The 22,987-nt window shown below is 32.5% G+C and overlaps 2 protein-coding genes across 2 annotated transcripts; both read right to left on the bottom strand.

Annotated features, from left to right (window-relative positions):
- Nucleotides 1-9,472: 9,472 nt before the first annotated feature.
- On the bottom strand, nucleotides 9,473-11,626 carry LOC18018003 (bidirectional sugar transporter SWEET13). The gene is made up of 6 exons (XM_006401998.2): nucleotides 11,435-11,626; nucleotides 11,267-11,303; nucleotides 10,965-11,178; nucleotides 10,715-10,876; nucleotides 10,379-10,498; nucleotides 9,473-9,953 (listed from the first exon to the last, which is right to left on the bottom strand). The coding sequence occupies exons 1-6, from the start codon at nucleotides 11,478-11,480 to the stop codon at nucleotides 9,660-9,662; spliced, it is 873 nt and encodes a 290-aa protein (XP_006402061.1). The 5' UTR covers nucleotides 11,481-11,626; the 3' UTR covers nucleotides 9,473-9,659.
- A 7,310-nt stretch (nucleotides 11,627-18,936) lies between these two features.
- Nucleotides 18,937-20,265, bottom strand: LOC112086555. The gene has a single exon (XM_024155525.1). The coding sequence runs from the start codon at nucleotides 20,263-20,265 to the stop codon at nucleotides 18,937-18,939; it is 1,329 nt and encodes a 442-aa protein (XP_024011293.1).
- Nucleotides 20,266-22,987: the final 2,722 nt, after the last annotated feature.

Raw genomic sequence — 22,987 nt, 5'->3', positions numbered from 1 at the left:
TCTTCCGAATCATCTTCTTTCTCTTTCCTCTTCCAGATTTGGCCTGTGTAATCCCTGGAAGTTTCTTTTGCAGATGGTCCTGCTCTATATTGTCATCCCCTTTCTCCAATTCCATAATAACGCTGCCGAAGGTGCTGAGATGTTCATCCTTGGCCCAAGGGTTCGTGATGTTTGACGTTTTTGAATCTTTCAAGATTTTCTCCCTTTCTGGTATGGCGAGAATCCGATTCAGAAGGTTTGCCTTCTTCTCTTTGGCGTGTCGATAATCTCTCTCCGAATGGCATGCCGTGATGATCTTTCCGTTCAACAAAAGATAAGTGCTTCTCCTTGTTGACCTTTTGTGGGGACATGAGGAGCTGTTTCCTGTATGAATATTCAGAGGTTGCAGTGGCAAGTGTTGATACTCTATGTGAGTCCGGGCATGAAGCTCTTTTGTGAGTGAGTCTATAGCATGACTTGCAGTAGGATGCTAGGTTCTCATATTACAGAGTCATCGTAGCTTCAGAGCCATAATGGAAGTCGATAATGATTTCTCGAATGAGGGGTTTGAGAGCATTCACTGTGACTCTGATTCTCGCTGATAGTTTGGTGAGTTCAAATTCTTCGTAAGTTTTTACCGCTTCACCAATGTCTTCCATCATTTTTTTCTTCCAGTAGTGGAGGGGGAGTTCTTTCAGAGTGATCCAGAAGGGGATCTTGCAGAGGAAGTTAGGGAAGATAACCGGTTCCCATTGTTGGACTATGAGTATCCATTCTGCATACTGGTAAGGTGGATTTCTCAGAACACGTTGAAAGTTTTCTTCAGACTCAAAGCAAAACTGAAAACAGTTTCCTCCTAGGTCAGAACCATTGGCTTGTCCTTTAATACTCCACTTGTTTGACAGGAAGGGAATCATAAAGTGGAGTCTTTGTTCACGCGGGTTTGTGAGTCTTCCAATAATGGTAAGTGCATTTTCTTGGATGAGGTCAGAGTTGTCTATCTCCACGTGCACGGATTCTCTTCTGAGGCGGGAGGTCACGTGAGGTGTCAAGGGCTTTGCTTTTCTCTACATAGGTGAGTCTATGAGACATAATCTTCCGGGTTACTTTGGCCTGAGCGAAGCTTCTTAGGTTGCGATTTGAAGCAGAGGTTGCCGTCTAGAGCGGAGGTAACCATCGGAAACTAGTGCTGGGAAGGAGAGGAAAACTTACCAATTAGCCGCAGCGGACCCTCCGACGTTCAATCGGGCGTGGAACCTGGGAAAACAAATATCAGATTGGGTTCCGGTGGAAAAACTGTTTTTTTTTTAAATAAAAAAAAAGGTTGGTGAGGGAAGCCAAAAGTAGATTTCAAAAAAAATTAACCGTTTAAAATTTAGAAGAATATCAATTCTAAACATTTTTGCGGACGGACGACCACAATTATTTCAAATTTATGCATTTAGTTTTGAAAGTATATATGTTTAGCTTTTTGTTTTAAAAGACATTATAAATTTACTATCTTGAATAATTTAACTATCATATCTATTGAGAGTGGATATTATTTAAATAATTCAAATACAGTATGTTGATTTGGTAAACGATTTTATAGGAACAAAATAAATTAAAAAATCGAAATTTATGCTTCAAAGTTTTATATTATCGGTTTTCATTTTCATTTTTTCAATAAATAGTATGTTTAGATATAATAGAAAAGCTGTATTTTCTAAAATTGCCTCAACCTTATATGAGCCTAGGCACCGCACTGCACGTTTTAAGTTCATATTTTGATGACATTATCTAACAAATATTATTTTATCTCCCTCTTTTCCGTGAAATTTAGTTTTGTTTTCTGTGGGAAAAGTTTTGAGGGAATTCTTTGTAGTATAAAACACTTATTTTTTTAATTATGTCTAGATTGGTTTATTTTTGGATTTGATAATACAAATGAACCATGTAAGATTTTGTTGTACTATAATAAAACTAAAGTATTCTTTCGAAAAAAAAAAAACTAAAGTAATCCCTTAAGTAAAAAAAAACTAAACTCATCTAATCGACTTTCTCTTTATTATAAAAACTTATATCTTAAATTTCTTAAGTTTTTGTTTTTTAAACCTTAAATTTTTATAGAGTTTTTATAGTTTTTTCGTCCATTTTGGTTATAAGTTTTAAACTCTATCATTTGTCTTTTTTCTTGGTTGAGTTTTGGATCAGTCTCTACAGAAATACCATCTACAAGTTCATTAAACTAATTAAGACAATAGGCATTCTTCTTAAATATAGTCTCTCAATTAATGTGTATTTGTAATAATGAATTTCTATAGTTCTTCTAAGTTCATCATCCATTGTTTAAGATACCTTGGAATAAAATCTACTCGGAACGCCTATTGTTTTTGTTTTCTCGAAAAGCTAATAGTTGTGAAATATTATTCCATTTATAATCTTAAAATTTTGGAGCCATTATATATATATATATATATATATATGATTCTTTTAGATAAAATTAAAATTGCCTTGAAATACATTGCTCAACAAGTGCATGAGCAAAAAGAAATTACAAAGTTCCTTTGAACCGTGACAACCATCGTTATCTAAAAAGAAACCAACATTTTGGCGTGATATAGCCACATACCTTTAGATCTTAATATTTTTTTATAAAATTAATAGTCGTTTTGCAATGAATCTCGTTTATGATTATTTTATATTTGCAAATAATGAATTTCAAACAAAATTTTCAGTTTATCATTATTAAAGGAAAATAAACCTTAAAACTATCTAAGATTTAGCAAATTATTGTATAAAAGCCTTTTAATGTATATTTCTAATATTTATGAAACATATCATGTCAAATATATATATATATATATCGTTGCATTTTCTTTGAATTATATGCAACAGTATATATATAGATATTACAGTACTTTTTTTCTAACTAGACACCCCAACTTGAATTTACTGACTTGGGTAACAAGTTTCGTGACCAAAAGACAAAAAGGAAAGTAACAAGTCTTAGACCACTAATAAAAAGGTGCGTAGCGTAATGTTAGTTCTGAATGCCAATTGATAGTAAATCATATAAACGCTAATTAGCAAAAGTAGACCAAAGGAATCAAACTGTTGATTCCTAATACTATGAACACCATAGTATTAGTTGTTGGAGGTAACATGGTTTTGGCGATTACCACTTAAGAGTTAGCTTTATGATGTGTAAATTGATGTTTGTGAGAGATACTAAGAATCTTTACTCTCTAAGTCCAAACGACAACAGATCCAATGGCTTAGAGCCGATTTGGAATATTTTTCCATTGTAAGAGAATGTTCTGTTTTACTTCTTTACAAAGATTCTCTTATTCTTTTTTTGCTCGTTAGAGTAATGCCACCTCCCTCACATAAGATATTTATTCTAAAATAGAGGTGTATTTAATTATATTATTATTATTTATTTTTTTCTCACTTCTTGAATATTCGATCATCATTGGCATCTACGCACGATGTACAAATTAAGAAGTATTTTTGACTTCTTTTTTTCCCATCAATACTCTTTCGGTTTTGATGAAACTTATTGGATATTTCTTAGTTCATAGAGATATTTTTGTTGGAATAAAACTGTTTCAGGCCTTCAGTCTTTACTATTTCCAGTTTCCGGAATCAGAGTTTATATATTCTGACTTAAAAGAATATTTGTTTTTCTATCTCAAAGGGAACCCGAAACACATGAAGACCAACTTCCTTGTACTAGTAGTAAATCAGTACCCTTTGATATTTCTGAGATTGTTTCGCAGCAAATTTTTTTATTGATTAATTAAAAAGATCTCATTTTTTAAGTATAATTTTATTCTTGTTACGTCTTCAGAACATTTTATTGTTTTCGAGCCTCATTTAATCATTTTTGGAGTTAGAATGGCAATATGGCATCATCATAGATTTTAGATGACTTAAGCTCTTATTTTCACGTTAAAATATGCTAATTAAGGATTTGGTCCCAAGAAAAATGTTAATTAAGGAGTCTTTTTTATTTTGCTAAATTTCTTAGTGGTATGGAGGTCCGATATAGTTTTACACTTTTACTTTATGTAAGCTAATTAGGAGTATTGTATATTTTGCATACTTTCTAAGTGGCTTAATATCATCATTAAGGTTGGAAATCATATGGGTGAACTATTTAAAAAAGGCAAAACTTAAAGCTATGAATGATAACAAAAATAGTGCGGATTTCGAAAGATTTTTTGAAAAACGCACATGTCACCAATCAAAAAAATATATGAATTAAAATTGCATTTTTTAAAAACAAAAACACCTTTTACGGTTTTACCAAATGAATAAAGTCATGGACCGCAGTTTCAAAAGAAACACTCATTTTGTCCAAGATAATAGAATTTTTATTTTCTTAATTTAAATTCGAATATTTAATTATTAAATTAGTTCTATATAGACCTATATTACAGATACATTAAAATACACACAAAACAAAAGAAAAAAAATGCAAATAAATAGAGATCAAAGAAAAAACAACAACTTTTTATATGTTAATGGTTTTTTTAATACCAATCATATATATTTTATAAAAAACTCAAATTAGGAAAACTATTTTTTAAGTTAGTTAACTATTTTTCAATGAAAAACCAGAATCTATAATTTATGGGTTTCTCTTCAAAAAACCATCAACTACTTTTTTCATTTTTATAATTTTTAGTTTTTGTAAATAAGAATATAATCCATCAACATGCACCTAAAAATCTAAAACTAAATATTATTTTCATATGTAATAAAATAGAAATACTTTTTAACGAAGCATATAGTATTTATAAATAGTTTATAAATTTTAAATTATATCTAATTTTTTAATTAAAAATTTGAACAAACTGTGTTTTGAATACATATATATATATATATATATATTTATTATTATGAAACAAATGAACACAATTATACTACTTATTATATTTTTTAATATATTTATCTATAATCTGTAATATGTATCGCTTTAATCTTATTCACCATTCAAACATTTTATTATGGATTGCAAATTATTTTTTCACCAATCAAATTGTATTTGTCCCGCAAATATATTTTCCTGTACGTACTACAGTTGAACCATACCACACTCTAAAACCGCTTTTTCTGCACAACCAAAAACATTGTCACCATCACCATTCAGAGCCTAAATCATCCATGTGGACTGTGGTTCACAATGAGAAGCATCCACTCTTTTTTATGCCACTTTGATTTCTGACACCACACAGTGACATAGGTAATTGCAATTGCATGATCCGGTTCAGCTGCCGGTTAATTTTTTAATTGGTTATTCTTGGTATTCTATTCAATTGGGCTTTGTGAGAAAACTAAAGTGTTCTAAATGGGCCTGCATGTACTTCGCTGTGTTAATTATGTAGTGGTTAATACAAGCAATTTGATGCTATAGCTGTTGTACGTTTGTCCGATGTCACCTTTCATCTCTAACCACTCAACTTCAATCGAGTCCTATCTAACTTCAACATCCCGTGTCTCTAGTCTATATGCAGTGGAGCGGCTTTGTTATGTGGACCTCCTTTGTAAGTTACCATAACAATATTGATAGATATATATGGTACGTTTCTTACTTAACAGGACGATGCAATTTTAACAAATGAATGCACCAAATGCGGAAGATGTATGTGAAACAAAATTACTTTATTCGAAACAATATTTAAGAGATTTTCGACTAAAATAGTTTTGTTAGCTTATACAAATTTATCTGAAAACAATATGTTTTGTTAGGTAACTTTCCAGTTTGGGAATCGGTGGTCGGAGTCGGTTTTCTGACTACATAGACAATAGAGTTAGCAATGAGCCGAAAAGCTCCTTTCTTACACTTCTGGTGAGGTCATCGATGACATGAAATATCCTATTTCTCAGATGGTTGGTGGTCGCGATTTCTCTTTCTTGGTTTCTATTCAATTTCATTTATAAACCATATTGAATTCTCGGCTTGAGACTATTAATATAATATTCCAGGATTTAAAAACAAATAATTCTTAGAAAACTTTAGTTAAAGTTTGAAAATATTAATACCCATATTGAAGTTATTATAATTACCATTTAACTTTAAATTTAGTCATTCCGCAGCTATTGTTCCGTTTGTTATATATATTGTTTGGTTTGCAGTACGGTTAGGTTCACACGGCATATGTAATCTTATAAAAAAAAAAAAGAAGAGAGATTGTGTGCTTAATTTTCATCAGGGGATCAATTTAGTTGGCCACATTGCAACCCAAAGCACTGACATTTTTTGTAAATGATGCATTCATATAAGCTTCCGATTAGCTAGAAAACAAAAAAAAAACTTATACGTGGAACCCATTTCCTAAGATGAATTAAGATGTATATTCACACGGACGTAACATGATTTTTTATATACTACTTTCTTCACATGAAAAGTGCATGATGTTGATTTAAACTTCATTGTTCTTTTATGATAACCGAGAAGTTTCTATTATTGATTAATAGCTTTTTCAAAATTGATTAGCCACAATAATACATATACTGCACTCAATTTGCATAAATCATTCTTCTCCGAATGTAAAACCGTACTTGAATTCATATTGGTATGACCAAATAGCTTTATATATTCTCATGTATAAATTTATATGTCAGTTAAATAATTTATACTACTTGAGTTAACAGATTGCATAGTGCATAGTGCATACAGAATGATTCAGATTCACTTCGAGTAAATTTATGATGCGTATAAGTCGATCGGAACAAAACAATGGACGTGGAATCTCGACAAGAAGACCGTTGTGAAAGTAGAAATGGGTACAAAAGACTTTTTTGCGTGGTAGACCATTTGCTCTACCCCTTTAGGGTTCCCATGTGACTATGAGCCTCAAATCTGGAGCCTCCCCATATGATCTCTCTTACGTGTCTTTTCTAAATATGGACCATAGTAATATATATGTTCTTTTTCTTCTTAATATGCTAATCCAGAACTTTATGTGTGGCTATTGGAAAAATCGTCAAAATTTTTGAAGGATTTTAGACTGATTTGAATTTCCAAGAATCTATAATTTGAATCCATAAAAAATTATTGGTAAGACCTATTTCCAATGGATTTTTGATAGTTTTCTCGATCGGAATTAAACAGGTTTTTGTAGTGTATGTATTTATACAATATACAGTATATAAGTTTTGTAGATATAAAAAAAGGAAATAGAAAATTAGTTGATGCAAGTTTAGCAAAACAGGGTCTTACCGCAGGTGTTGTGACGACATAGATGGATTCAGCCACTTTCATTCAAGCTCTAGCTGAATCATGATGGCAACATGCATGAGTGAAGTTGAAGAGTACCATGTTCAAATCCATAATCAAACTTGGGGACTTGTTCATGTGTTGGTGGCACCCAATTTAGTTGGTTGCCACTGGATTTTTTACGATTAGTCATTTATTTGATGGTTCTTTTTTGACAGGCGAAACTAGTTGTTAAATACTTTCACCACGCATGAGAGTTTTTTTTTTTTTTTCTCATTCAGTTCGGTTATTAAAACACCCACAATTCACACTATCTTCAATGTTGCTGTCTCACACGATTGGCCACTTCACCAACTAGAGTCTACAATGTCTTCCTCCAAGGTTCACAGGATGAGGGGTTTATGGCGCAACCAGCTAACTTTGTTAATAAAAACCAATGCTCTTAGATATGGTACACGAAAATTCTTCCTACAAGTTAAATTCTGCAATTCTATCACGGATGCTTCCCTAATTTTCTTCACGAGCTCATGTCACTTTCTACTTACGGGTATATGTTACTGCATAATCATTACTGAGGATTTAATTCCAGTTGTCAAGACTTTGTTGCTCTTCTATATAAGTGCTTCTCACTCATGATTTTACACTACAAGAAAACACATCTTTATAACAAAAATGATCGAAGTAAAATCGGATTCATCGTAAAATCATCGGAAAATTTACAAAAAACCTAAATTATCATAAAATCATCAGGAATAAATTACCGACGTAAATTTAATGATGATTTTACGACGTAAGGCCTATCATCGTAAAATCGATTGCAATTTGTAGTAAACAAATTTGACGTGAATTTATCTCCCTCGACGTGAATTTGTCGGAAAAAATTCGGCATTAAATCGTTATTAATAAAAATTAATTAATAAATGTTGTGATATAAAATATTTGTATTACAACAAAATTAAATCTTATCCTAATTATCGAGATCATTTTTGAAATTCTCAAAATCTATATTCGCCGCAGGATTGGTTGCCAGGAACTTGCGGTTGATCCCTTGCCTCTCTCCTCACCATTAGTGGTCGCTCCTTGTATCGCCGCTCTCGCCGCTTTTTCTGCTGTACGCTTTCGCCGTTTTTCTCGCAAGGCAACCGCGACATCCGGATTTTCATGGGCAATGATCTCATAAATCGAATCATACTTTGAGAATTCCTCCTTAACCTCCGGCTGATATACGGTTTGAGACTCTTTTAAAGTTGCAATTTTGACCCGTAGAACGACTGAATCATCTTTTGGTCTTTTTCGGCATGGAACGTATGACGAACTGGTTGAGTATCTCGAATAGATCCTATTCTTAAGATTATCTCCTTTTTCTTATGGACAACCTACATTTTAAATTAAATTTAATTACAAATATCAAAATTTAATATATATTAAATTTATTTTTATCTATATACCTCCTGGAAGATTCGACGAATATCAGGAGTAGTCAATCGTTCAAGAAAGTACTATGTTGTTGATCTTCTTCATCGCACAGATATGGTGAATGCGAAAAGTGTTGCTACTTCTATGTGTTCCTCCTCTTTTTGGTTTCTACGTGATGGGATTTCTCTCGATGATGGCTACAAATACTATACTGTTGTTAGCAGTTTTCAGTACCTTACTGTTATTAGACTTCACTAGGCATTTGATGTTCACAGGATTTTTTAATTTACGCAATCGTCCTACCATTTTGCATTGGACAACAGTCACCTTTCAAACTTATGTCTTATTCGCTCGTGGTAATTCTCTTCACCCGATGCTTATTTCGACTCATTGTTTGTGAAGATTGGACTAACTAATCGGGGTCCATCTTGAAAAGGCTTAATAAAATATATTTAATATTTTTGAATATCTCTTGTATTTATGTTTTACGATTTTCCTTATAATCTGCTTCCGTATATATAATAAATATTTGTACTCATTCATTGATAAAGTATGATTAACCTCTGATGACAGTTGTTTTCATGTTGTATCTTCTTTTCAGTTTAAAATAATTTGGTAATCATTATGAAGACTTATAGCCGAATAAGATCTGTAAACCTCGCAGATGTTCCACCGCGTTAAAGAAAGTTTCACGCTCGAAGGTGGCGTGCCCTGTTTAAGAGCAAAACTATTTCAGTGATTACCGTGTGGAATGGCAAATTACGAGTGATTTCAAAACATTTTTTTTTATTTATACATCAATCTAAAGAGGAATATTAATTAGCTAGTATAGAGCAAAGATAAATTTTTAACTTTTGGAAAGGAGTTATTTATTGACCATAGCACGTTTTCCAGATACCTGGAAAGAAAATGATGGGAGGAAAGAGGTACAAGAGAGAACCTAACTAAAGTAAACGAAAACCACAAAACACAAAAAGATAATAATAATAAAAAAGTTAGCTAGAGTGCACAACTCAAACAATGCCTTATTAATAAGTCTCTAAATAAGATTCACTACTTAAACTTGGTCTTGGTTCTGGACATCCTTGTCGTTATGATCTTTCGGACCGGTCATGTTCTGGCTCTTGACCTCGGTTACTTGAATCTGAGTCTCCGGAGCAGGCGGTGGATGAACGGCTGAATCCGAAATCGGACCGGGTATAACGGTGGTTAACTTCGCTATGTCGATGGAATGATCGGAAACCGATTTGGATTTCTCTGTCTTCTGAGCCACGGGTGTTTTGTAGTACTTGAAAATTATGTAGAGAATCATTTGAACAGATCCTAAGAATGCGCCCAACACATTTGGAAGCTTCAAAAGTAGATGTAAAGGACATTAATATTCCATTTATTGCCGACATAAGAAGTTGGCCAAAAAAAATATATATACAATGTAAAAAATTACCGACGTCGCAACAGAACAAATCACAATTTTGTGTTTCTAGTATTCTATTGTACATTTTAGTGGGTCCAACTATTGTATATTATGCTAACCAAAGCGAAAAATATATGCGTACGGTTTAAAATCATATATTCGTCGCCACGACATTCATATTAGACTAAAAGCGTTTTACATCTATAATTAGTTTGAATTGCGGAAAAGAGACAAAAGGTAAAGTACTCTTTTTTACTTTATCAAAGAACCACCCATAATAAACCTAATCATATAATATTGTTGTGCTTCTTTTCTTATATGCGTTTAAAATGATCGAAACTGAATAAAATAAATGAACTCACCGCAACGTAGAAGTCTTTAATAGCGAGACCGTAGAATAGCCACGTGACGGCACTAAGTGTAAGAAACAACGATAAAGAGAATGGCATAAACTCCACACTTCTTGTTCGTACCACCAGTCTCTGCATGCACCAAATTGTTATTGTTTTAAAGTTATTGTAATACTCTCAAAGTGAATTATATAATATATATTCCATGTAACCAGGAAATGAAAGACAGTACGTAGACTACCTATTAATTTGAATATTTATAGGTAAAAAACATGTAAAACATGGATCGTTTCGAATATATAAATCATTCAATTTATATGCTTGTCTAGAAATATACATAATACGTACCATGATACTTAAAGGAGCTGCGAAAACAATGACCGCGAATCCAACGCAAATCCCTCCGAGAACTTTTTCACGTGTCGATCCTGTGGTTAAGAGCTGGCAGACAAGAACAATGGCAGCAAAACCCAAAAAGTTCAAGAGACCAAGAACCTTCAAAGTGGAAATCTGCAACGTCATTTTAACCATCTTGATGTTAGCAAACCGGATACAAAATCATTTATGTATATATGTGCTTGTTTATGATCAAACGTACTCTTGTTTTCTTGTTAGCATAGGTTACGAATAGGACGATGTAGATGGTTTCGATGAAACACCCAACAGAGTTTATGGTGATTAGAAGGAAGCCTGAGCCATCTTTTTGCATAGCGTAGTAAATCCAAAGCATGGAGCTGAAAAGCGCTGCAACATAAGGAATAGATTGAAATCCTTCCGTAGATTTCTTCTTGCATATCCTTACAAAAGTTGGCCTGCACAAGATTGAAGAAAGACGTTTAATTAACTCGAAAAAACGACAAAGAGAAAGGAGAGATTTGGTTAGAGCATGTTGATGCTTACACTGGGGCCAAGAACACGACGAATGATATGATGTTACCTGAAAATATACACCGCAGAAAACAGTATGAGTTTTTTTTAGCATGTAAACAACATTACTTAGAATGTTGTAACGAGCTTCTGCTAGAATAGATTTGATTAATCTTTCTGCGAATGCTTATATATACATACCCATGATTCCAAACGAAAATGCCCATACACTGTGAGGTAGAGCCATTTCTTACTGATTTCTTGATTATTTCTCTAGGTCGGACAATCGAAAACAAGTATGGACGTAAAAGATCGAAGACCAAGCGAAGAGAGAGAGAGAGAGAGAAGAGTTCTTGAAGCCTCTTCTAATTCTTGAAAGCCAAGCTCTATGGATTTACGATGCCAATGATGGGAGATATATTTTTACGATGCCAATGAATGGGAGCTATATATAGAGGATTCACATGTGAAAGAGTGCAATATTAATACGTTTAAGACGACATCGTTTCCAGAGCGATGAGAGAAAGACAAGTCACATTATTGGTCTAAGATATTTTATTATTTTCTTTTTTGATAAAGTAGTCTCAGATATTTCCAATTGATGTTTTTTAAAAAACTGAAAAATGAATGATATATTTATGTGGTATGCACTCTTGGCGTCTATTATATTAGTACCATTTTACGCCAAACCTATCTACGTTTATATTTTTTAGTACCATACTCATACGAATGAGTTCTACAATTCTATTTTCTTCTAAAACAAAAAGAAATAAATTAAAGAACGGTCGATAGAGGTTTATCTTAAAGTCATTCAACGAGTGGTTACTTATTACTTTAGGCGTAACCAATAAAGCCCTAATCGGCTGTTAGCTTTCTAGTTAGCCATTGAAGATCATTATGCATTTCGTTTCATTTAATTAAAGTCACCTTTCAAAGTATATGATTCCCTAATACTTAACCATCGATCCTACGATTCCCTAAATACCTCTTAATTTAGCCAATCAAACTATATATATTCGCACACTAATATTAAATCCTTTTTTTTGGCAAAACTCTATAAAATTTGAGCTGATACAATCGAGTTATAAAACCCGAAATTACTAACCCACAATGGCTAAGTGAGGCGACAGTAAACTAAAATGTCGGAATACTAAAATCACACAAAAAAACCTGTTTTAAGATTTTCATATCTCAGTACAAAATAAACAATACTTTATTTTATAAATGGCAAGTTTTTTTAAAAATGATTAAGGTTTTGATGATTTTAGATATCAATGACAGTAATAAATTATATTCTTAAAACATATTAGCAAATATCAAAAGCTTGAGAAATGTTAACTTGGATATTCAATCAAGTGCTTCTCCTTTCTCGAATAACATGAAAATCAAATGTTAAATATCATTATTTTCTTATAATCAACATAATTGCATATCAATATTTTCAAAACATCAATTTGATTATATTTATAAAAAAAAATTCAATCAAAATTCTACCAATACATTAGAAATACTTAAAAATGAAGTGAAAAGAAAAAATAATTTAAAAATACAGAAAACATATCTGAATATGAATGAAAGATGAGAAAAGGAAAAAATTATATGTTATTTTATGGGACTTTTAGAATTGAAGATTCTATATAAAACTGAAAGTATCTATATGAATATGATATATTAAATAATTTTTATTGATTGTTAATTAAGATCAAGACATATGTCAACGTAATAATATGAATAAAAGGATAAAAACAAATAATTTCAAGTAAATATTAAAAAAGGAAATATTAATTAAAAAACAATATAATATAATGATGGAAACTTTAAAAAAAACGTAAGAATACAACACTATAAAAAGATCATTACATGTGTAGGAAACAAAATAATAATAATATAAACTTTCCTATTGTAAGTTATTTATTTTTTTAAGAAAAAAATAACAAAAACAGGAAAATAATTTTTGTTTTATTTAAATGGAAACTGACAAAACTGAAAAAGGAAATAAAAAATAGAAAATAACTATAAACTATAAATATAAACTATAAAAATTGTATGAGATTCATGATATATGAAATTAAATTAATTAATAACATTTTGCTAATGTATGATAATTCTTTAATGAGAATCAAACGACAAAATTCATAAATATAAATTTTCAACCTGAATGATTATAGATAAGATTTGAAATTTGTTTTTGGAATCTTCTCCTTCATATCAAATAGATGTTTACCATGTTTATAGATAAAATAAATCAATTTTGATTTTTTTAATTGTAAATTACAAAATAAATTTTCTAGAAAACTAAACATAAATCTTCGAATCTAATTATACAAGTCATATTAAGTTTTAAATTTAATATAATTTATCTTTTACTTGCGTATCATACAGAACCTAATCTAGTTATCTAAAACAAAATGCATCCAATGTCGTCGATTCATATTATACAATAGTATTCAATAAAGTTTGGAGTTAATCCATAACAAATTCTTTTGATTTGTTTTTTTTTTAATATCTTTAAAGTAAGTAGCTAAGAAAAACAAAGTAACACACGTAATGAACAAGAAATTAAAATCGAGTATTCAACTTTGTCATTTTATTAATTATTACTATCTTCGCTATAGTCAATTACAAAGTACAGTAACTCAAATAATCATTAGCCATATCAAACTCCTTAACCACGAATATGATATACTTATGCTGTAAAATAATTAAGTTTATATGCATCAAAATATAAAAGTCACATCGAAGTTGCCATTGGGCGGTCCAACAGCAGCTGCGAACCATGAAAACTCCTAACCGTGATCGCTCCTTTTGTTCATCGTACCAGTCAACATGAACATTTACCATTAGGTCTATGCCACGTGTACAATATTTTATGTTTTTTTTTGTTTTGATCAAGAACCATAATTTATGTTGCTTGGCAGCACCATTCTACTCCTTGATTTGGCAGCCAAAATTAGGTCCGTAACTAATTTTTATTAATACTCGTAACCATGATATTTGTGTTTATCTCTATATCTTATTTTTTTATCAAACTTATTACCCGATATGTCAAAGTTTTTTTACAGATAGTCACATATACTTATATATTATTAGTTGCATTAACGAGTGGGTGAGTTTTAAAACCATTTCAGCGAAACAGAAACAATCTCATAGTTAATTAGTCACTATATAGTATAACCACTAAAAATCAATTTTTTCTTATAAAAGAAGTGATTAAAGGATCACAAAGGGTCTATCTTTTTTTAGTTTTACCTTCTTTTTTTTTTGGTCGAATTTTAGTTTTACCTTTTGTTTATTTTTTTCTACCATATACAATTCAAGAAATAAAATAAGAACAGTATTGTATTGCGTTTTATCTTAACGTGTATGTCGCATGGATATAGGTAGGATTCAACATCATACTTCTCGATGTTCCACTTGGCTACTTTTCGTGTTATCTAAACATGTATCGACATCTACACAAATGATATCGTATGAAAGGATATTTTCTCGCTAATGTTGTATTTTCTATATTAAAACTATCAACTAGTTTGTGACAAATCACTACAAGAAAACATGGCTGTTTCCTACAAAAAAATATCGTCAGTTAATCGTAGGAAATGGCTGTTTACTACGGAATTCTGACCAAAATTAGTCGTAGGTTATTGACCGTCGGAAATAAGAAAAGGAAGGAATTTCGTTGGAAATTTTCTACGAAAAAAGTGATAGGAAAAATTCGTCGGATCTTTTGGTAGGAAAACCGTAAACAAACACCGACCAATTTACCACTGTAAACCTTCGCATTATTTCCTTCCTAATTCTGACGAAAATGTATCTACAAATTTCCTACGATTTTCGCCTTTCATTTTCCGACCACAAACTTTCCGACAAAAAATCTACGAATTTTTTTCTTCCATTTTCCAACCAATTTATCCTACGATTTTAACGATTTCCGACGACATGATATTTCCTACCAATTTAATAAATTTTCAAAATGCATTTTAATTTGAAAATTATATAAGAAATACAAGATGCATTATATAAAATAGAAGATACCATAATTAGATTAAGTATCTAAGTTGTTTTACAAAACACCAAAATAAGCATTACAAATACATAACTTGAAACTTGGTTCACAAGCAAAACAACTAACCCCCAAAAATAAACTAACACCCCATTACGTGGTCTCTCCTACGCCTGCGTCTCGTCTTCTTGCGTCTCGTCATCGTTGGCATGAGCTGAAGGAGGAATGGGCAGACTGAGATCAGGGAACTTCTGAAGAAACAGCTTGTTGCACTGCATGAGGTATTGAATATGTGCATCCTTCTCCACTTGAGATTTCTCCAAGATCTTGATCTTCTCTTCTAATGCATCTTGTGATGGGTTTGTAGTGTTGGCATGTGTGAAAGACTTGCATCCACCATCAGCTATTCTTCCAATACCGAATCTACGTCCTCTAACATGGGGAATTTGTTGAAAAAAAAAACAAAGCTTAACCAATGTATTCCAAACTATAACACCAAACCTATTAAAACTTAAAACATGGAAACAAGTATATGAAAACAAATCATCCAAACAATAAAACAAGTGATCCGAGTATGAAAATAAGTGATCCATACATGAAAACAATTGATCCAAAATGAATACAACTGATCTAAACACTAAACATCCAAACATCCAAACAAGCTTAAGAAAGACTCTAATGTTTCTATTTGAACAAAACTAAGGAAATAACAACTTGTAACAGCATTAACTTACCTGGAGGACAACATCGTTGATCTCCTTTTGAGTGATGATGTTTGAGCTGTCACCTTGAGTTTGCTTTTGAGAAGCAAACTCATCCAGTTTTGCCTTAGTCTCTTCAACAATCTTCTTAGCCTTCATATCTGTGATTGTTTTTGTCTTCTTAGAAGTATGCACATCTTCTATGAATGTGAGCATGTCAGGCTCCTGTCCATTTCCTTCCACAGTCTACAAAAAAACAATGAAAATAATCAAAAGAACATAAAAAAATAACAAGCAGATATTAAAAAGTAGTTTGATTCTTATTACCAATTCACCCCATCTCCTCTCCAAGGTTTTAGGACCATTGTTGTGTATAGCTTGTCCCAATCCTTTTCTCTCGCTTCTCCTATTCTTGGAGTTTTTCACTGAAGTCTTTGCAACCGGTGCTGTGCTCCACATTTTCATGTAACCTCCAAAGAGAGATTTCCTTGCCTTCATCCAATCAGGAGCATCGTATGGTCTTTTCTTCTTCAGGGTCTCTTTCCACTCATGAAGGTTTGACCTGAATGATGCATCTGCTTGAAGGTCATAAGCGGTTCTGACTGTCTCAGTGATGGATGGATCCCAATTGAACTCTTGCTGTAAAAGAGAAAAAAAATGTTGTTAGATAGTTAGCAAAAACCAAACATCATAATTATACAAAGAGGAAAAACTCATCAGAACTAACCGCAAAAGCTCTAAACCACTGATTTTTAACAGCTATTGGGAGGCTTCGATATGTAGGATAAGATTTGGGGAGATAAGACTTCATCATCTTCAATATCTGCTTAGTGATCTTCCCTGTTGCGTCATGCCTAAACCTTTAGAAAAAAAAACGGATAATAGTGATTAGAAAGTTGATTTGTATGGTGCAAAAACATGTGAAGTATAAAACATATGATTTTAAAATCTGTTTAACATAGAAGAGTTACCATGTTGCTCCTCCTTCACGATCAGGGTGAAGGTACAAGAGGCTTTGCCGACCAGGAGCAAGCAACAGATCATCAACACAACATGAAGTTTCTGTTCGTGATTCACCATCATCGTTCTCTGTAGAACCACGGTTTGGTACTCTTGGGCTCCTTTCAGGACTGGGAAGATTGTCTTCAGGGTTAGGCTGCCATGGATAGTTGTTGGGGTCGAACCCATCTAATGTGAAGGCTGGAGTGGAGCTGTCACAGAGTTGTCTCTCTTGAGACATAAACCTTTCAAAATCCTGCCGAGTATGCTCCTGCAAAGACATGTTACTTTGTTGTTATTACTTTGCACAAACAGTCATAAACATTTTACAATCTCTTCTTCGGAAACTTCTAATATATCATCGATTATTATATCTCCCATTTGTGTCAAAGGAGTTTCTCCAATAGATTGATCAACAGAACCTACATGACCGAGAACAGTTTGTTGCAAAGGATTGTGATCTGTTACTCCGTGTACTCTTCCCCTTGGATATGTTTGTGTAACAGTAATCCATGGATCTTGTCTTTGTCTTACGCAAGAATATGAAATATAGCACACTTGGTCTGCTTGCGAAGCCAAAATGAAAGGATCGTATTTGTTAAGTTTTCTAGAAGAGTTGACTTCTGTAACACCAAATTTGGTAAGCCGAACACCTCTCCCGATAGAAGGGTCGTACCAATCACACATGAATATTATGCATTTTAATTTGATTAGTCCAGGATATTCAACTTCCAAGATTTCTTTCAGCACACCATAATAGACATCATCACCTGCTTGGGTACATATCCCTGAGTTCACCGTCTTCAAACTGTATCCTGGACAGAATATCTTAAATGCATAACCCCGGGTACAGTACATGGGAGAACTCATTGCGAGCGTTAAAGGACCATCAGCCAGTTCTTCTAACCAAGTCTCTACCGATTCCCCTCTCCAATGACATGTTTGGACCTGTTTTGTTTTGTAAATAATTAGTAATTGTTAAAAACTCATTTTAAAAACTATTTCATAAAAACTCACATAAAATCGCAGCCATTGTGCAAATTCCATTTGTTTTCGTCTTCCAATTTCATTTTCATCATAATACGGATATTGACTCGTAAGTTGCTCCACATAGATACTGTATAAACCCAAATTACATTAGAATTAATTATTTATTAGAAAAATTAACTATTTATGAAACATATGAAATAGGTTTACCTCTCGTATGGCAATAATTCTTGACAGTTAAGAAGAATGTAAGTATGCAAGTGGTGATGTTCTTCCTCAGTAAGCCACCTCTTCTTAACTATTCCACTTAATCTACCAACTTGTGAGAAAATATCTGGTACAGGCATCAAGTATGTAGGCTTCTCCCCTCCGTCATCGTTGCGACTTGGTTTTCTGCTTTTTGTTTGTACACTTCGGGCGAAGTAATATGCAGAGAAATTGGATGTTTCTTCATTAATGCTCTGAGAAACAATAGATCCTTCCACTTTACTTAAATTTTTAACTTTTTTCTTTAGGTGGAACATGAATTGCTCAAACGGATACATCCATCGGTATTGGACAGGGCCACCAAGTGCTGCTTCTCGAGGGAGATGAATTGGAAGATGCTCCATTACATCAAAGAAGGATGGTGGAAAAATCTTCTCCAGATTGCAAAGGAGAACAGGTATGTTTTGAGACAATTGTTGAATCTCATCAGCTGTAAGTGATCGTGTGCATAGATCTCTAAAAAAAGCACTTACTCCTACCGTCACACAAGAACCAATAATCAATTAGTTAATCACAATAATGTAAAATTGTACATTATAAAATGGATTATACCTGCAATAGCTTCATGCACAGATTTTGGTTACAGCTCCGCAAATGCGAATGGTAGAAAACGTGACAATCATGACTTTTCATCCCATATAATCTACCTTCATCATTGTCCACACAATTGTGTAAGTTAGAAGCATAACCGTCTGGAAATTTCACATTATTGATAATTCAATGAAAAAATGCATTTCTGGAATCTCCATCTAATCTGAAACTCGGGTTGGAGCATTTCCATTTTCTAATACATGTAGAGCTTCACGGGCACATAAATGTGGTAAATCTAACCTTGACTTTAAATTGTCTTTCGTTTTCCCCGGGACGTTTAGGACAGTATTCATGATGTTGTCAAAGAAGTTCTTCTCAATATGCATTACATCAAGATTATGTCTCAACAAAAGATCCTTCCAATATGGTAAATTCCAGAAAATACTCTTTTTGTGCCAATTATGGAATTCTCCATAACCGCCCACCATGACATGTCCATTACCCCCACATTCTGTTGTTGTATCAACATCAAAATATCGAAATTGCTTCCATAACTGATTACCATCAATCTCAGGCGGAGGAGGTTCGAGAACAACTCTATTTTTCATAAATAACCTCCTGTTCCGGCGATAAAGATGCGAGATTGGTAGGAAGCGCCTATGACAGTCAAACCAACAAGTCTTCCGTCCATTTTCCAATTGGAAAGCATCTGTATTGTCCTGACAATATGGACATGATAACCTTCCATGCGTTGTCCATCCAGATAACATTCTATACGCTGGAAAATCCCCAATGGTCCACATTAGAACTGCACGCATTGTAAAATTTTGTTGGCGTGACACATCATAGGCTTGAACCCCATGCTCCCAAAGATCTTGCAATTCATGAATTAAAGGCTGTAAAAACACATCAAGAGACCGCTTTGGGTGTTCAGGACCAGGTACAAGTACCGTTAGGAATAGAAACTCTCGCTTCATGCATAGTGATGGAGGCAAATTGTAAGGAGTGACAATGATTGGCCACAAAGAATATTTTCTCCCATGCTTCCCAAATGGATTGAAACTATCCGTACATAGACCAACATCTACATTCCTGCTCTCAGATGCAAACAATGGATAAACTGTTTGAAAATGTTTCCATGCCTCAGCGTCTGACGGATGCGCTATTTCTCCCTCGTTGGAATGTTCTTGATGCCATCTCATAGGCCCTGCTGTGCGCTTTGACAGATATAACCTTTTCAGCCTATCTGATAATGGCAAATACCACATACGTTTAAACGGCACTCTTACCCTTCCACCATTATTCTGAAATCTAGGTTTTCCACAAAATCGACATTCCAAGTAGTCAGCAGTTGATTTCCAATAAATCATACAATTGTCAATGCAAACGTCGATCATCTGATATGGCAAACCTAAACCAGAAACAAGCTTCTCAATCGCATAATATGAGGCTGGTGCTAGATTGTCTTCTGGCAATAGATCTTTCACAAGATCAGCAATAGCATCAACACAATCCTCAGACAAATTGTGGTCCGTCTTGATATTCATAATTCGTGTTGTAGTTGACAAAGGAGAATGACCTATCTTACAACTTTCGTATAAGGGATGCTTTGCTGCATCTAACATATTGAAAAATTGCCTTGTTTCATAATTTGGCTCTTCTACTCTATTTTCATATTCCATAAACGCATCATTAACCATCTGGAGCGTACTTATGTTTTGTACTTGCATCCTAGGTTCCTCAGACCTCTCTATTTCACTGCTTTGTCTAATAGTACTATCGTCAATCACGACATCTCTCTCTCCGTGATAATACCAAAATTTGTAATTTGGCGTAAACCCGTGATTATATAAATGATTCCACGCTTTATCTACAGTGATGAATTTTTTATTATCACAACATAGACAAGGACAAACTATTTTACCGCTGTTTAAGCATGTTTCATGGTTTGTTGCAAAATGCATAAACTCAGTGAGTCCTATGGCAACCTCATTTGTAATTTTCCCGGTAGCTGTATCCCACCTATCATTATACATCCACGCTCGTAAATGATTATTTTCCATGTTTGAAAATAGGCCCAATTGATGTATATTTTTCACTATAGGTCTTACACTTGACAAAGTGAGTGTTAGATGGAAGAAATAGAAAGTTGTTATTTATAGTGCAGTTTTCTCAGCTTAATTTTATCAATTTTCCGATGTGGGACAAAGCAAAGTTAAGTTTTTTGCAACGTCAGATATATTTCTACAGATATCTTACGATAATCTTACAAAAACATTTTCGTCAGAAACGTGTAGGAGAATTTCGACGAAAAACTGACAAATCTAAAAGTCATAACCTAACCTACGACATAGCTACCATAATCCGACCTGTTTTCCTACGAAATTGAGTTTGGTAGGTTATCGGAAGGAAGTTTCCTACCAGTGTTTTGACGATTTTTATTCGTAGGTAATTTCCTACGAATTTCCTTTAAACTCTCTTTTTCGTCGTATTTGCGTAGGAATATGGTGAAAAAAATGTTCTACCAAATTTTTCGTAGGAAATTTTGTAGGATACAGACATGTTTTTTTGTAGTGAATAAAACGTAAATTTTGAGGAAAATATCTGTTTATCTATTTAATTACAATAAAAGAATGTCGTTAAAATCGTGAAATATCCACGGTAATGAAAAGGGAAAACAAAATATCAGAAATAGTGATGGGAAGAAAGTGAGGTGGAGGATGAAGATGAAAATTTGCCATGATAAAGCTAATGAACTCTAAAATATATCATACTCATATATGACTATGTGGCACCCTTCGAAATTATGCATCTACTTCTTCTTTTTTCCAAAGTTGTTTTGCGCTTTTTACGTACTCTCTTTTACGACTACAATGCATCTTTGCCACAAATTTAAAGGGTTCACTTATTAAGATATTACAAATACTTCAATTTGTTTGTTGTCGACTACAAATACTTCAATTATAAACAAAGGTAATAAAGTTCTCGCGTATTTTATTCTACAAACATTTTTTTTTTCGTTGTTCCTTTTATTTCGTAGTTTTAATTCTTCATTCTGTATAAATATCAATGTAAGAATTATTTACTAATTGAAAAATGCCCTAAATAATAACCCCTTTCTCAAAAAAAAAAAAATTAAAATAACCCAAAATGTAAGTTTTGTTTCAAACCTAACATACCAAATATAAAAATTCAAAAATAGTACAAATAATTATGTAAGGCAGTTGTTTACTTTCAATAAATAAATGAAATTATTAGGTTTTGGTTTCTTATTTTTTTATTTAGTCTTTTATTTTTTCGCAATAATTTTTTTAAAAGTTATTTTAATATTAAATTTTTTTTTAGTGATGCTAAGTTTAGAAAAAAAAAATTGTATCTTTCCTTTTGCTGCAAACACATCTTTTGTTTGTTTGTTGTAAAAGAGAACTGTATAACTTGTTTATGTAAACCTACGTTTTCGGAAATTAAAATTTAATTCAAAAGAAATGTTTAAAGTAATTAGATTTTGGTTTCTATAAATCTAATTTTCTTTTGTATATCACTCTAAACGTTTTTAATATATAGAACTGTAATTAGTGTAGGACGTTAAACGCCATACGCAATAATTAATGCTAAGCAGAATATATATATATATATATATATATTTTTTTTTTTTTTTTTTAATTGAATCACAAACATGAAAATTACATGCAAAAAAAAAGCAAAAACTCAAGCGTAAACCATAAACGTAAGTTTCTTAATTTAACTTTATCAGTAAACACAAAGAAACGTATAACATGTACGCAAATTTTCTAGTGTGAGTTTGTCATTTTCTGATAATAAGATATATATATATATATATATTAATGTTTATATTTATATCGATCTTTACAGAGAAACACATAATTTGATTTATTTATATAATTCCATATATAAGACGTAAAAGATTAATCATAACTCAAAAGTTTTAAATCTACAATTGAGATTGGAAACGAACACATCTTAATCAAGAATATCCATTCTAGAAGAACTAAAATACTAAAAAGGTCGAGGTTATATAAATATTTGAAATACTTATAGATCTTTTTCATAATGGGTTTAAATTGATCTGTTTATTAAGACGGGGGAATATGTCAAGTGACAGCATTATTGTTGATTGATTATTTTTGGCATATTTTCTTTTTTGGATAAATCTATGATTTCCTATTTGGTTCCATATTTTCAGTCATTTACTAATATATGCATATCGACTTTGTCAATAACCCTAAAGGTTGTTGTCGTATCGTTTTT

This window comes from Eutrema salsugineum, unplaced genomic scaffold (assembly GCF_000478725.1).
Source record: "Eutrema salsugineum unplaced genomic scaffold, Eutsalg1_0 scaffold_2, whole genome shotgun sequence".
Classification (NCBI taxonomy): Eukaryota; Viridiplantae; Streptophyta; class Magnoliopsida; order Brassicales; family Brassicaceae; genus Eutrema; species Eutrema salsugineum.
Note: the sequence above shows the minus strand (reverse complement) of the source record. Positions and strands in the feature narration are given on the sequence as shown.

Excerpts from the sequence above, each read along its gene's own strand:
- LOC18018003 (XM_006401998.2), bottom strand. The coding sequence starts at position 11,480 with ATGGCTCTACCTCACAGTGTATGGGCATTTTCGTTTGGAATCATGG. Across the intron at positions 11,304-11,434 it reads ATTTTCGTTTGGAATCATGG|GTAACATCATATCATTCGTC; the intron begins GTATGTATATAT and ends GTATATTTTCAG. Across the intron at positions 11,179-11,266 it reads GTCGTGTTCTTGGCCCCAGT|GCCAACTTTTGTAAGGATAT; the intron begins GTAAGCATCAAC and ends AATCTTGTGCAG.
- LOC112086555 (XM_024155525.1), bottom strand. The coding sequence starts at position 20,265 with ATGAATATCAAGACGGACCACAATTTGTCTGAGGATTGTGTTGATGCT.